Source organism: Trachurus japonicus, chromosome 10, assembly GCF_045865225.1.
Source record: "Trachurus japonicus isolate A0001 chromosome 10, Traja_1.0".
NCBI lineage: Eukaryota > Metazoa > Chordata > Actinopteri > Carangiformes > Carangidae > Trachurus > Trachurus japonicus.
Window position 1 is genome coordinate 3,710,290 of NC_140916.1, and position 13,335 is coordinate 3,723,624.

The following is a 13,335-nucleotide window of genomic DNA, read 5'->3' on the forward strand; positions in this document are numbered from 1 at the left end:
GTGAGTCCCAGCGTAACTACAACTCCCAGAATCCCCCGGGCCCGCCCCGCACCGCCCGCGCATGCGCAGTACGCAGGAGGAAGATGGTGTCTGTGGCGGCGCGGCCGTGTTCGTTGTTGTTGTCAGTGTTTTTTGTGTTGAGTTGTTTGTGTCGTGTTGTTTCCTCTCTGTATTTCCACGTCAACCAGTCGGAGGTGAAATGTTTCACGGTGGAAATGCCCAACGACACGCAGCTGCTCGGTGAGTCAGGACACGTCACGACGTAAAGTAACGCAGACAGCAAAGTAACTTACTTCCGGAAACAACAGTCAAAGTTTTTTTTTTTTTGTTTTTTTTTACAGTCAAAGTTATTATTAAAAACTTGCATACATAAAGTTGTACAATGTTGAACATAATCTATAACAAATCAATTCAAAAGTAGGATTTAACAATAAAACAAAACAATCCAGATTAACTAGGCCTATGTTTTAAAAGGCATTTAATGAGGAAGTTCCTATTGGATGATTTACAGCTGATTTATTGATTCTGTTTGATAATTTATTATTTATTGATAATCCGAGTTGTGATGAGGAATATCTGCTCATTTAATCCACATCACATGTTAATGCAGGTTAAAAATGATAAAATAACCCAAAAATCTGCCTGTTAACTGATGCAATATGTTGTTTTATTTATTAGACCAATAATTAACACTGATTCAGCTAGATTTATATAGGCTACGTTTCTTTGTTTTATTTATATTGCTTCTACTTGTACTTATTTAACTGTCCCTCCTTCTTGTCCTTATTATGTGCACTATTTATAATCTCTGATGGCTTGTAGCCTATAGGTGTAGGCTAATAAATACTATGAAACAATACAAAATAATACAATAAAACATTGATTCTGATTATGATCCAATCATTTGTTGAGCTTTGTCCCTGTTTAAAACTGATCAGATCAATTTCTAGTTACACATAAATGGCCAGTATGCAGCAGATAGATAGATAGATAGATAGATAGATAGATAGATAGATAGATAGATAGATAGATAGATAGATAGATATTGATTCTGTTTGATGATTTATTATTTATTGATAATCCGAGTTGTGATGAGGAATATCTGCTCATTTAATCCACATCACATGTTAATGTAGGTTAAAAATGATCAAATGACCCCAAAAATCTGCCTGTTAACTGATGCAATATGTTGTTTTATTTATTAGACCAATAATTAACACTGATCCAGCTACATTTATAGAAGTTGCTTTGCTTTATTTATATTGTTTCTACTTTTACAAGTAAAAGTAGAAACAATATAAATAAATAATATATATATATATTGTAAGTGTCCCTCCTTCTTGTCCTTATCATGTGCACTATATAATCTCTGATGGCTTGTAGCCTATAGGTGTAGGCTAATAAATACTATGAAACAATACAAAATAATACAATAAAACATTCATTCTGATTATGATCCAAATCATTTGTTGAGCTTTGTCCTTGTTTAAAACTGATCAGATCAATTTCTAGTTACACATAAATGGCCAGTATGCAGCAGATAGAACGATAGAACGATAGAACGATAGAACGATAGATAGAACGATAGATAGATAGATAGATAGATAGATAGATAGATAGATAGATAGATAGATAGATAGATAGATAGATAGATAGATAGATAGATAGATAGATAGATAGATGCTTAATCCTTCACAGGAAATTATTGTTGTTACAGCAACATTCACATGTCATTCATTGCACCAATAAAATAGATAGATAGATAGATAGATAGATAGATAGATAGAACGATAGAACGATAGAACGATAGATAGATAGATAGATAGATAGATAGATAGATAGATAGATAGATAGATAGATAGATAGATAGATAGATAGATAGATAGAACGATAGATAGATAGATAGATAGATAGATAGATAGATAGATAGATAGATAGATAGATGCTTCAATAATCCTTCACAGGAAATGATGGTTACAGCAGCATTCAGCAGCATTCACATGTCATTCATTGCACCAATAAAATAGATAGATAGATAGATAGATAGATAGATAGATAGATAGATAGAACGATAGAACGATAGAACGATAGATAGATAGATAGATAGATAGATAGATAGATAGATAGATAGATAGATAGATAGATAGATAGATAGATAGATTAGATGTAAACTGGTTTGTTTGTGTCTCTTCAGGAAACTTTGGGACTCGTCTCTACGACGCTCAGACGAACAAACACCTGTCGGCCCCTCAGGACCTCAAGGTGCTGCTGGAGGTCAAAGGTCCCGATGACGAGGTTCGACAACTCTTCCTCTTCCTCCTCCTCCTCCTCAGTCAGTCTGATGAGGCTGATCTCAGATCTGTGTGTGTGTGTGTGTGTGTGTGTGTGTGTGTGTGTGTTACAGTTTTCCTCGATTGTTAAGACACATTTCTGTAAATCTTCTCTCCTTTTCTCTAAACTGTGAACACAAACCCCAATTTTCAAGCTACATTCACAAAACCTCAGACTCTTCTTGCAAAACCAAAACTTTCACCTCAAAACAGTTCAATCTGTGCCCAAAACTGAACTATGTTGTCAAATCGTGCCCCGAGTCAATCAAAATTAAAAACACTACTGAGCAGCCACTAAACACTACATAGAAAAATAGAAAACACAAAGCTCAGCACATGAAGCTGTAGAAATAAATGTTTATCGTTCACTGTAGCTAAATGCATGTTGCAAAACAAAAAACCTCCATTTAGCACTTCTCTCCTTCCCTTTCTTTCACCCTCCTCCCTCCCTCCCCACATCCATTTCATCCCCTTTTCCTTCCTTCTTCTTTTTTCTTCCCAGTTCATCCCTCCCTCCCTCCCTCCCTCATCCTTTCTTCCTTCACCCTGTCGTCTCTCATCTTCTCCTCTTGCAAAACAAAAAACCTGTGCATTTAGCACTTGTACATAGTACTGTAAAAAAAAAAGTACAAAAACCAGAAATCTTGTGCATTTAGCGCTTGTATACAGTAAGCCTACGTAAAAATTAGGGCTGTCAGAGTTAACGCGTTAATCGCGATGAGATTAATTAAAAAAATTAACGAGATTAAATTTTTTAATCGCGGTTAATCGCGGCCCATTTTGTCCTCTGTCTGCTGGACTGGAGGACTGGAGTGTGGGACCTCCAGTCCAGTAGGTGGCGGTAAGGCACCTTCAAGTTGGTTGCTACACAAATATACACAGTCTAACATATATCCACAGCTCTATCCATTGATTTTTTGACGGCTTTGTTGTCAACAAATGCAAGTGGCGATGTATTGATTTTTGACGGCTTCTGTTGTCAACAAATGCACATGGCCAGGCAGAGACGTAGCAAAGTAAAGGGCAATTTCCACTGGATGCAATTCGTTTCAATTCTGTGTGAGTTTCATGCATCATGTGTTATGATTAGGTACTAGGCCTGCTAGGTCTGGTCTAAAAGTTGTTTGTCTAGAGATTATAACACTTTGGAGTGTTGAAAGTCCAAAGCGCCATATATAATATTTTTAATAGAGATTAATCGCGAGTTAACTATGGAAAAAATGCGATTAATCGCGATTAGAAAAATTAATCGTTTGACAGCCCTAGTAAAAATAAAGTACAAAAATATAGAAATGAGAAGTGCAGTAACTCAGCCGCAGCATCATTTCTCTGTACTGGGTCAGACCACAGGACTTCATCCTGAACTGGCTTACATACATATATATGTTCCCTCACATCATTAGACATTAGACATTTCAGGCAACTGAGCACTTGGTTCAGACAATAGGGTTTAGTGTTTTAGCAATTGAGAAAAACTGTAATCTGTGTGTGTTTTTTGCAGCTGGTTTTGTCTCAGGCTTCGAGCTCAGACGGAAAATTCAGATTCACGTCCCGTGAAGCCGGAGTTCATCAGATCTGCCTGCAGCCGTCGGCCGTGACCTCTGACCTCGGGCCTCCGTCTGCTGGAGGAACGCTGGTGAGAACCATCGCTACAAAACAACACAACAAACATTTAACACAATGAATTACAACAGATTGACACAAGGTTCATTTCTCCTTTTTCATCTGTTCAGTGACGTTCAAGTCACGTGATTCATGATTCACTCAGTCTGTCACGTTCTTACAACGGAGTATTAGGGCCACACTGACAAATAAAAACATCACAAACTTAGAGAATAAAGTTTTAAATTTACGGCTTTATTTCTCGTAAATTTATGACTTTATTCTTGTAATGTTATGACTTTATTCTCTTAAATTTACGACTTTATTCTCGTAATTTATGACTTCATTCTCGTAATGTTATGACTTTTTTTCTCGTATAAAATGTACAACTTTATTCTCGTAAAATTTACGACTTTATTCTCGTAATGTTATGACTTTTTTTCTCGTAGGAAATGTACGACATTATTCTTATATGAAATGTATGACTTTATTCTCGTAAATTTACAACTTTATTCTCGTAAGATTACGAATTTATTCTCGTAATGTTATGACTTTTTTTCACGTATAAAATATACAACTTTATTCTCGTAAATCTACGACTTTATTCTCGTAATTTACAACTTTATTCTCGTAATATTATGACTTTTTTCTCGTAGGAAATGTACGACTTCATTCTCGAAGTCTGTGTTTTGTTTTGTTTTTTCTCAATGTGGCCCTAATACTCCGTCGTACGTTCTGCTTCTGCCGACAGAAAAACTTTTCCTCCTCAGCCGAGAGGGAAATGTCTTCATGAGATATTTCAAGATCTATTAGACTTTTTTTTTTTTTAGCAGATGTAAAAAATAAACAAACCCTCGTCTCCTCCATCTTCAGGGAGAGAGTCCTGATAATCGATCAATGTGCCGATGATAATTCCTCATGTTTATATAAACACTGTCGTGATCCTGAAACACATTCCTCTGGTTCAGGTTCAACACTTTCACTGTTTAACAATTAAAAAACCAGATGGATTCAGAGCAGTGAGTGTCCCATGTCAGATATTTATTTGGTCCTGCAGGCGATCCACGTGGACGTGACCGTGGGACGGGGTCAGACTCGGACCAACCGCTACGCTCAGATGACCTACACAAGAGAAATTTCGACGCTGCAACTGAAAGTCCTCCAGCTGACGGAGACGGTCAGACAGATCCAGAAGGAGCAGGAGTACCACACGGTCGGTCTCATTCAGAATATCACATACTGTATATACTGTACGTGTATATATTTAAGCAACATATCACGACAGGGGAGTTCTTACCCCCTTTGAGTGGTATAATGATCATAGACCACGGCCTGGAGTGATAGATTGCTTTTATAAAACGGTTACCAATAATGACAATATGAAAGAGGGATACGCAATCAATTTCATGTAGTTTTATTCAACCAGAAATACATATTATTCAATAAAATAGCCTCACTGTGAAAAAAATAGTCCCACCTCTCCAGACGTTAGCTCCTAGTAGCTCTGCATCTCGTCTTTTCCTCTGTCACTGCTCAGTCCCCTCTACCGTTGTTAACCCTCTGGAGGTGAAAGTTTAAACCTTCAACATGTCAATTCAACTACTTTAGTCAATTTTTTAACATCGTAAAAACATCAACTGTCTTTTGCTACGGACTGCAACAGTCCGTTGTCGTGGATACATGACAACAACTTCCATTCATACCAGTCATACGCGGAGTGATAGCCTACGCTGTGATAAGGCTTTAGAATAGTAGCTGTGGTATATGCTCATTATACCACGGTTAACAACCAATCAGATCGCCGGATTTCACCTTTCCATTTTATAAACATATACTGTATATGTGAGTGGAGATTTTAACCTAAAGCCGCAAAATAACAAATGGTGAAGAACTGAAGGGGGTCTGAATACTTTCCGTACGTCCTGTTGACTCCGTGGTCACATGATGAGGAACACAGCGAAGCGAGGAACACGGGTCGGACCGCTGGTAAAGACTCTAACTCCTGGTGTGTTTCTCTCCTCCTCAGATCAGACTGAAGCGTTTCAGCGACGTCAGCCACAACACCGAGATGTGGATCTTCTGGTGGCCGGTCGTCCGCTCGCTCTACGTGGTGGCCGTCATCACCTGGCACACACAGTCCTGGTAACACACACACACACACAGTCCTGGTAACACACACACACACACACAGTCCTGGTAACACACACACACACACACACAGTCCTGGTAACACACACACTTGTCCACCAGAGCGTTTTGGAGTTGTTGGATTGTGTATTTGGTAGGGGTGTGACGAGATCTCGTGCCACGGAAAAAAAATCTCGCAAGACAGATTTTTAACGCGACGAGAAATATCGTCGAGTTTAATCTCGCAAGATTTTTTTTATTTTTTTATGTTAAAACAATGTAAAACAGGGTTTCCATTAGCAGTTACCATTACTTTGCACCCCTTTCCACTACACAGTTACTCGACTTTGTTTAGGTGCTTTTCTTTTCAATCATAGCTGATCTTCATAGTTCCTCCTCAGTAAAAACGAAACTTATCATCCAGCGTTTACCATTAATAAACGACTCTGTGGTGGCCACGACTCTACTAAAAAAATCCTAGAGGAAACACTGCTGACATAATATTGTTTGCACTTGAAAAAAAGAAGGGAATATTTAATTTTATTTATTTTGTTTTAGGAGAAGTTACAATAAAAGCTCATGCTTACATCATGCATGGAAAGAGTTATAATAAAACATTTCAAAATGCATGTGCAACTCGGTTAAGTAAAATTCTGTTGGTCCAGTCACACATTTTGTCATTGTAGTTTTCTTAAAATCTCGTCTCGTTCTCGTGAGATGAGTGTATCGTCACACCTAGTATTTGATGAGTTTGATGAGGGAAACCAAGAAATCCCATGAGCCTCCGTAGTGTAGCTCTGAGCAGCTCGCCGCTCTGCTCCGCCGTTCTAAAAATAGCTTGCACCGACAATTAAAGCTAACGAACCTACTGCTATGACTATAGGGATTATGGCAATGGGCCAATTTGCCAAATTGTTGAACTATCCCTTTAGGACCTCTCTCTCTGACTGTGTATGTGTGTGTGAATATACAGTATATAAAATAAATGACACAAACTCGTTTCTAATGAACTAGATTTTATTTACAAAACGTCTTGATGTCAGTTTGTATAAAAACAACAGATTTACAGTGAAGCGTCTCCTCCAGGAAGAGTTTTAATATTTACAAGCTGTTTTTTAAAAGTTCCTCTTGTTCTGTTTCAGGTGAAACTCTTCAGTAAACTTTGGACCTGCAGAGAGAAAGAGAGAGAGAGAGAGAGAGAGAGAGAAGAAACAAAGACAAAAACCATAATCAAAGAATGAACTTGTGAATGAATATTTCCAGACGCAGAAGAATTATTATAGATGTGAAGTGAAGTTGGAGACTTCAGACGAGGAGGAGGAGGAGGAGGAGGAGGAGGAGGAGGAGGAGAGGAGGAGGAAGAGGAGGAGTCAGAGGAGGAGGTGTTGACCTGGAGAAGGCGGAGACGGACAGCAGGCCCAGCAGCAGCTCCAGGCCGTAGAAGCAGAGCAGGACGGCGCTGAGGACGAACTCCAGCCGCAGCACGAAGGTCTGCAGCAGCAGGTAGTAGACGGCCAGCGCCGCGCACGGGACCAGGATGAAGATGGACACCACCGAGGACAGAGAGCGCTCGCACAGGTTCCCCTTCCAGCCTAGTGGACACACACACACACACACACACACACACACACACACACACACACACACACACCGTCACACAACTGTTCAGCTTTCCATTAGCATTTAGGATCAGACACATGGACGTGGGCCGGTGTGAGACTCTGACAGGATGAAGAACCTGAGCGACAACATCACGGTTTCACAGAATCATTGTGATCACAGCTGTAAAACCTGTTGTTTTGAAACGTCTGAGGTTAAAAAATATACAACTTTTCCATTGAACACAGTCTTTTATATTGTTAAAGGGATAGTTCAACGGTGGAGCAGAGCCGTGAGCTGCTCAGAGCTACGCTACGGAGGCTCATTATGGGATTTCTTGGTTTCCAAACTCATCAAACTCATCAAATACACAATCCAACAACTCCACAACGCTCTGGTGGACAAGTTGTGACTTGCACATTCACCACGCTATGAGATAATAACACAACGTTACCACACAGAGTTGTTCTAGAGGGAAATTCATGCAAAACCGCTGATGCGCGTTGCCTTCAGGGACAGTTTTTCATCAAGCAGTCTCTGCATTTCCCTCTAAAACAACCAAGAAATCCCATGAGCCTCCGTAGCGTAGCTCTGAGCAGCTCGCGGCTCTGCTCCGCCGTTCTAAAAATAGCTTGCACCAACAACTAAAGGTAACGAACCTACTGCTATGACTATGGGGATTATGGCAATGGGTCGATTAGCCAAAATGTTGGACTATCCCTTTATATACCATAAAATATTTTGATCAGTAGTAAATGTTTATCAAATTAAAATAAATAATTGTATTCTTCTAAACAAAATTAAAATAAATGCAGTCCTTTAAGGGAGGCAAACAGGTAGGGCTGGGTATTGTTGAGAATCTCACGATTCGATTCGATTTCGATTCATTAGGTCACGATTCGATTCGATATCGATTCGATTCGATATTGATTGAAATGCTTCGATATCGATTCAGTATCAGGCAGAAATACACAAATAAGAGTACCAGATTTTTTTTTTTTTAATAATTATTTGTTTAGTTTCATGCCTTATGAACAGCCATAGTATAACTCATAGCATAACAAAATATGACACTGCTTTAACACTGAACTACAGTGCAGCTAAATTTAAATTAGGCTATGTGATACTTTCCTCTTGGAAAATAACTCATAACATTTTGAGTAATAAAACAATACAAAACAATATTATTAATAACAGTTGACTGCACAACTGAAAATATTGTAGCGACCCCGCAGTAATGTTCTTGTTATGATGTTTAAGTTCTGTGATTTCTGACTGACTGTCAATGTGTATGGTACGGGCAGGTGGGATGAGAAACTGAGGGGCTGGGGTGAGTGTGAGGAAGACAGAGTCCTGTCTGTGTGTAGGTGAGTGAGTGAGGAGGAGCAGAGGAAGAAGTGAGAGCAGCTGTCAGATAAGTTCAGGGTTTCCCGCAGCGCTTTCCTGTTAAGGCGGCCGCCTTAACAGGAAAGAGCTGCCGCCTAAACTAACGTCTTAAAAAAAAAAAAAGTCCCCCGTCGGACGATGGCCGCATCCTCTCACACACATACACACCACAGAGAAGCACGCATGCATAACAGCAGCGCGTGTTGAAAGCGAAAGTTAATACGGCACGGCGCGGTGCGTCCCTCCCCCGACGATCGATCCCCGCTGCTGCTGCTACTCACTCCCATATTGTTATGGTTTGGTCTAGTGCGGCCCCCGTCCGTACAGCGCGAATCACACGAGGGTGTTGCTCGCAGCGCCCCCACTGGCCAGGGGCTTGAATCGATTCAGAAGATTGCTGAATCGATATTGAATTGCAGAGAAAAGAATTGCAATGCATTGCTGAATCGATATTTTTACCCAGCCCTACAAACAGGTCCCAGTGGGTAAATCTCAAAACGCCGCCACAGAGTTTTCATGTAGACGACCAAAACTGATCTTTAGTGAAACAATGTCACAGCCTCGTCTCTCGGATACTGCGTCTAAATCGTTATCGATCGTCACATTTGGACCGGTCGGTCGACATTTAGTCGATAATGTTTGGAGTTTAAACTTTCTCTCTTTGACCAGACATAAAAAAAAAATATTTTTATAACAAATTTTACTGGTGTTAAAACCGCGACTTGTTTCTACCTCGAGCCCAGTAACCGGCCCACGTCATAAATTAAATTAAACAGTGAATAATAAATAACCACAAACGACCGAAGGCTTGAACATCAGCACCTGCCGTTCTCCGCACAGGTTCTTAAAGGACAATTCCAGGCGAATTCAACTCAGGGCTGTATTTTCCTATCATTTTAGGTCTAAAAGAAGGAATCTGAAGATTTTCAGTTTAATTGCTCCTGTTTTGCGGTAGTTGCGTCTGTCCCCGCATCGCCACGGCAGCAGTGAATGGGAGTGGATGCAAGTTCTGCTGTTTAGGCTGTTTCCATCCCTCAAAGCCGCAGACAGCATCAGATGGAGACTCAAACATGCACCCAGAAGTTTATTTACTTCAAGCAAGCCGACATGTTTGTAAAACTAGATCTAATTCAAAGTCTCCCAGAGTCCCGCGCGAGACCCAGTTGCCGCTCGGTGTGTTCAGGTGCAGTGGGAAAAGCTACCGTTTGTGTCATAAACACAGGAATATCAACTCTTTACTTGCTTCAAGTCTACATTTTTTTCCACAGACAGCGTCAGGTGGCGACTCAAACATGCGCCGAGAAGTTTTTTTTGAAGCAAATCAAGAGTTGATATTCCTGTGTTTATGACACAAACGGTAGCTTTTCCCACTGCACCTGAACACACCGAGCACGGCAACTGGGTCTCGCGCGAGACTCCGGGAGACTTTGAATTAGATCTAGTTTTACAAACATGTCGGCTTGCTTGAAGTAAATAATCTTCTCGGTGCATGTTTGAGTCTCCATCTGACGCTGTCTGTGGCTTTGAGGGATGGAAACAGCCTAAACAGCAGAACTTACATCCACTCCCATTCATCGCTGCCGTGGCGATGCGGGGACAGACACAACTACCGCAAAACAGGAGCGATTAAACTGAAAATCTTCAGATTCCTTCTTTTAGACCTAAAATGATAGGAACATACAGCCCAGAGTTGAATTCGCCTGGAATTGTCCTTTAAGGTTGTTAGAATTAAAGATCCAACCTTTTATTCAGCAGCTTCTCACTGAACAAGAACCAACATGTTGCACTTAAACCAGCTACATGTTGTTGTTTTTGGAAATAACCATCATCAGTCCGATTAAAACGCTGCTGTAGTTTGATAAAACCATTTGAGAAGAACCAGCAGCTGGTGTCCACTGGGCGGCAGCAAAGAGCCTCAGACGTCGACTCTTAGAAATCAAACCGACCAAAGAGATTTTCAGATTTTGAGATTTGCATGTTGTTCGTCCACGTCCGAATCACTTCAGCGGCTGTTTTCTAGTCAGTGTCTCTCTCACCGTAAAAGATCCTGAGCGTCTCCAGACAGAGGAAGATGAGCAGCAGCACCACGTCCAGCACCAGGTTATCTGACGGGTACGGGAGAGAAACTCCTGCTCCAACACACAAACACACAAACACACAAAGTTCAAATGTTTTATGTTTCATGTGAATTGAATTTTAATCAAAATGAAGCGACAGATTTACTCATTTCTTTGTGACTTTAATTTGAGCCTTGAAGTGAGTCATCATGTGATCGTCTTGTCTTGTTTTCTACTTGCCACCAAAGTTTTATTTTTAAGGAAAAAAAAACCTTTTATAAATTGTTTTAATGCTGTTCTGTAACTTCTGCCTCCAGTCTACCAAAGACTTGTATTAACGTACTCTTACTATGTGATATGCACTTTGTTTTTGCACCTTCTTGTTGATTTTCTTAATGAATGAATGAATGAATAAAAAAAACTAAAAAAAATCTCTCCTGTTATGTGTGTTCCAGGCATCAGTTTTCTCATCATCCTGCACTTTCATTTGCCGTTTTTTGGACTATTAACACACTATTATTAGTTTTTCATTACACTATTTCGCCTGCATTCACACCGTTTACAGTTATTTATTTATTATTTATGTCCAACAGTTCAATTTTTGTGTACAAACTGCACACCTTTCTGCTCTACAACCCCATCTGTGCAATATGTACTTATTCCTTCCAACTACCAACATTGTCTATTCTTATAAATAACCATAACTGTCTATATTCCTGAAACATTTTGGTACATAACTATATGTTTGTCTTATATCAGTTTTTATATCTCTATATTTGCATATTCTTCTTCTTTTTTTTTTACCTTGTATGTTACAGCTGCTACTGTAACAACCAGATTTCCCATGTGTGGGATTAATAAACAGTCTTAAGTCTTAACTGAGAAGAATTCCTCCAGATAAAGGCTCAGGACAAACTAACAAGCTGTTTTTAAGAAGCAGATTTAACAGGAATCTACTGGTCACCATGCATGCTCAAACTGATGATTTTACATAACAATATCACTGTATAATCTTTCCAGCAGCTCACACACAGACCTTTGTAGATGAACATGAGGATCTCTGCCAGGTAGTAGGCTGCAAAGTACCAGCTGTTCAGGTAGAGGAGGACCTGGAGGGGAGTGGAGGAGAGCTGAGGGGGACAAAGTCAAGGAGGACACACAAACAGACCGAAAGAGACAAAAGAAATAATAATATAATAGAATATAATAATAGAAACAAGCCCAGTGTCAGTTCTGCACTGACTTCACATGAAGGATACGATAGGTTGGCTTCCTGCGGAGTAAAAGAGAGAAAACAGATGTCAGAGGAAGATTACAACAGAAACTGTGCTTTTCTTTTGTTAGCAATTAGATAACAAAGCGTGCTATAAATCTTTTATGTTTAATATCACATTTTCCGTACCTTACTTCGATAAATGAAAACAAAACATACACGCATTTAGCCAAAGAGGATTTAACATGATGAAATTGACTGAATGTCAGCAACAGTAACGTTAGCAGTAAAATACATCAGCAGTTAGTTGCGTCGTTAATCGCGTTAGTAGCACAAGTAACGTTGTTTTAATCATTAATTTATCGCCTAATATCTGAACATTTACCGATATAAAAGTGAATTAACTCTCAGCTAACGGCTAATCTAAAGGAAAAGCGCTGCGCTGTTCGGATAAACGTCTTATTTTTACAATGTTAACGACGCTAATGTTCGAGTTGTGCTGACGGCAACGACGTGAACCGTCTGGTTTTACTCGTTTTTACTTTATTCATTTGTTTATTTACTGAACAGTTTGTTTAGAATTTAAAATGTTTCTCACCAGGCGCCATGTCTGATTGCCATGGAAACCGCTTACAGGAAGTGATTCTTCTACCTCACGCTCTTTGCTAATGCTGCGTTCGTGACAACTCGGATCTCAGTGTTTTTGTGCCCTCCTACTTCAAACTTTTCTTTTTTCAGATGTTTTTTACCCTTTGTAATGTTTTAATGCCTTGTGTAAAACATTTTGAATGCAATAAATTTGTCCCGGTCCGTTGTGTTATTGGTTATTTTGACGCGTTGAAGTCGGAAACCGGAGTTTTCAACTCGGAGATTTCAAATTCCGAGTTGTCCCGAACGCACCATTATTCGTAGTTGCGGCGCTACAACTACAATTCCCAGCATGCTCCCTGCCCGTGCAGCGCGCTGATTGGTCGCCCTCTCGCCATGGTTTACGTGGCATTGCTGTGTGTGCGCATGCGCA

General features: G+C 39.9%; 2 protein-coding genes and 1 long non-coding RNA gene across 4 annotated transcripts in view; 2 read left to right on the forward strand and 1 right to left on the reverse strand.

The window, feature by feature from the left end:
• LOC146979258 (uncharacterized) overlaps nt 1-13,335 on the forward strand; it is a 484,408-nt gene that overhangs the window by 461,729 nt on the left and 9,344 nt on the right. The gene's annotated exons all lie outside the window — the stretch shown is intronic.
• On the forward strand, nt 63-7,373 carry LOC146979260 (transmembrane emp24 domain-containing protein 9-like). 2 transcript variants are annotated; one of them, XM_085788978.1, is made up of 6 exons: nt 63-240; nt 2,195-2,295; nt 3,832-3,966; nt 4,990-5,145; nt 5,959-6,074; nt 7,202-7,373. In XM_085788978.1, the coding sequence occupies exons 1-6, from the start codon at nt 84-86 to the stop codon at nt 7,203-7,205; spliced, it is 669 nt and encodes a 222-aa protein (XP_085645104.1). In that variant the 5' UTR covers nt 63-83; the 3' UTR covers nt 7,206-7,373. The 2 variants fall into 2 exon arrangements, with proteins under 2 accessions (XP_085645104.1, XP_085645105.1); XM_085788979.1 differs by having other exon boundaries at nt 5,959-6,094; nt 7,246-7,352.
• tmem216 (transmembrane protein 216) lies at nt 7,065-12,967 on the reverse strand. The gene is made up of 6 exons (XM_085788980.1): nt 12,913-12,967; nt 12,361-12,374; nt 12,138-12,231; nt 11,081-11,173; nt 7,450-7,651; nt 7,065-7,227 (listed from the first exon to the last, which is right to left on the reverse strand). The coding sequence occupies exons 1-6, from the start codon at nt 12,920-12,922 to the stop codon at nt 7,212-7,214; spliced, it is 429 nt and encodes a 142-aa protein (XP_085645106.1). The 5' UTR covers nt 12,923-12,967; the 3' UTR covers nt 7,065-7,211.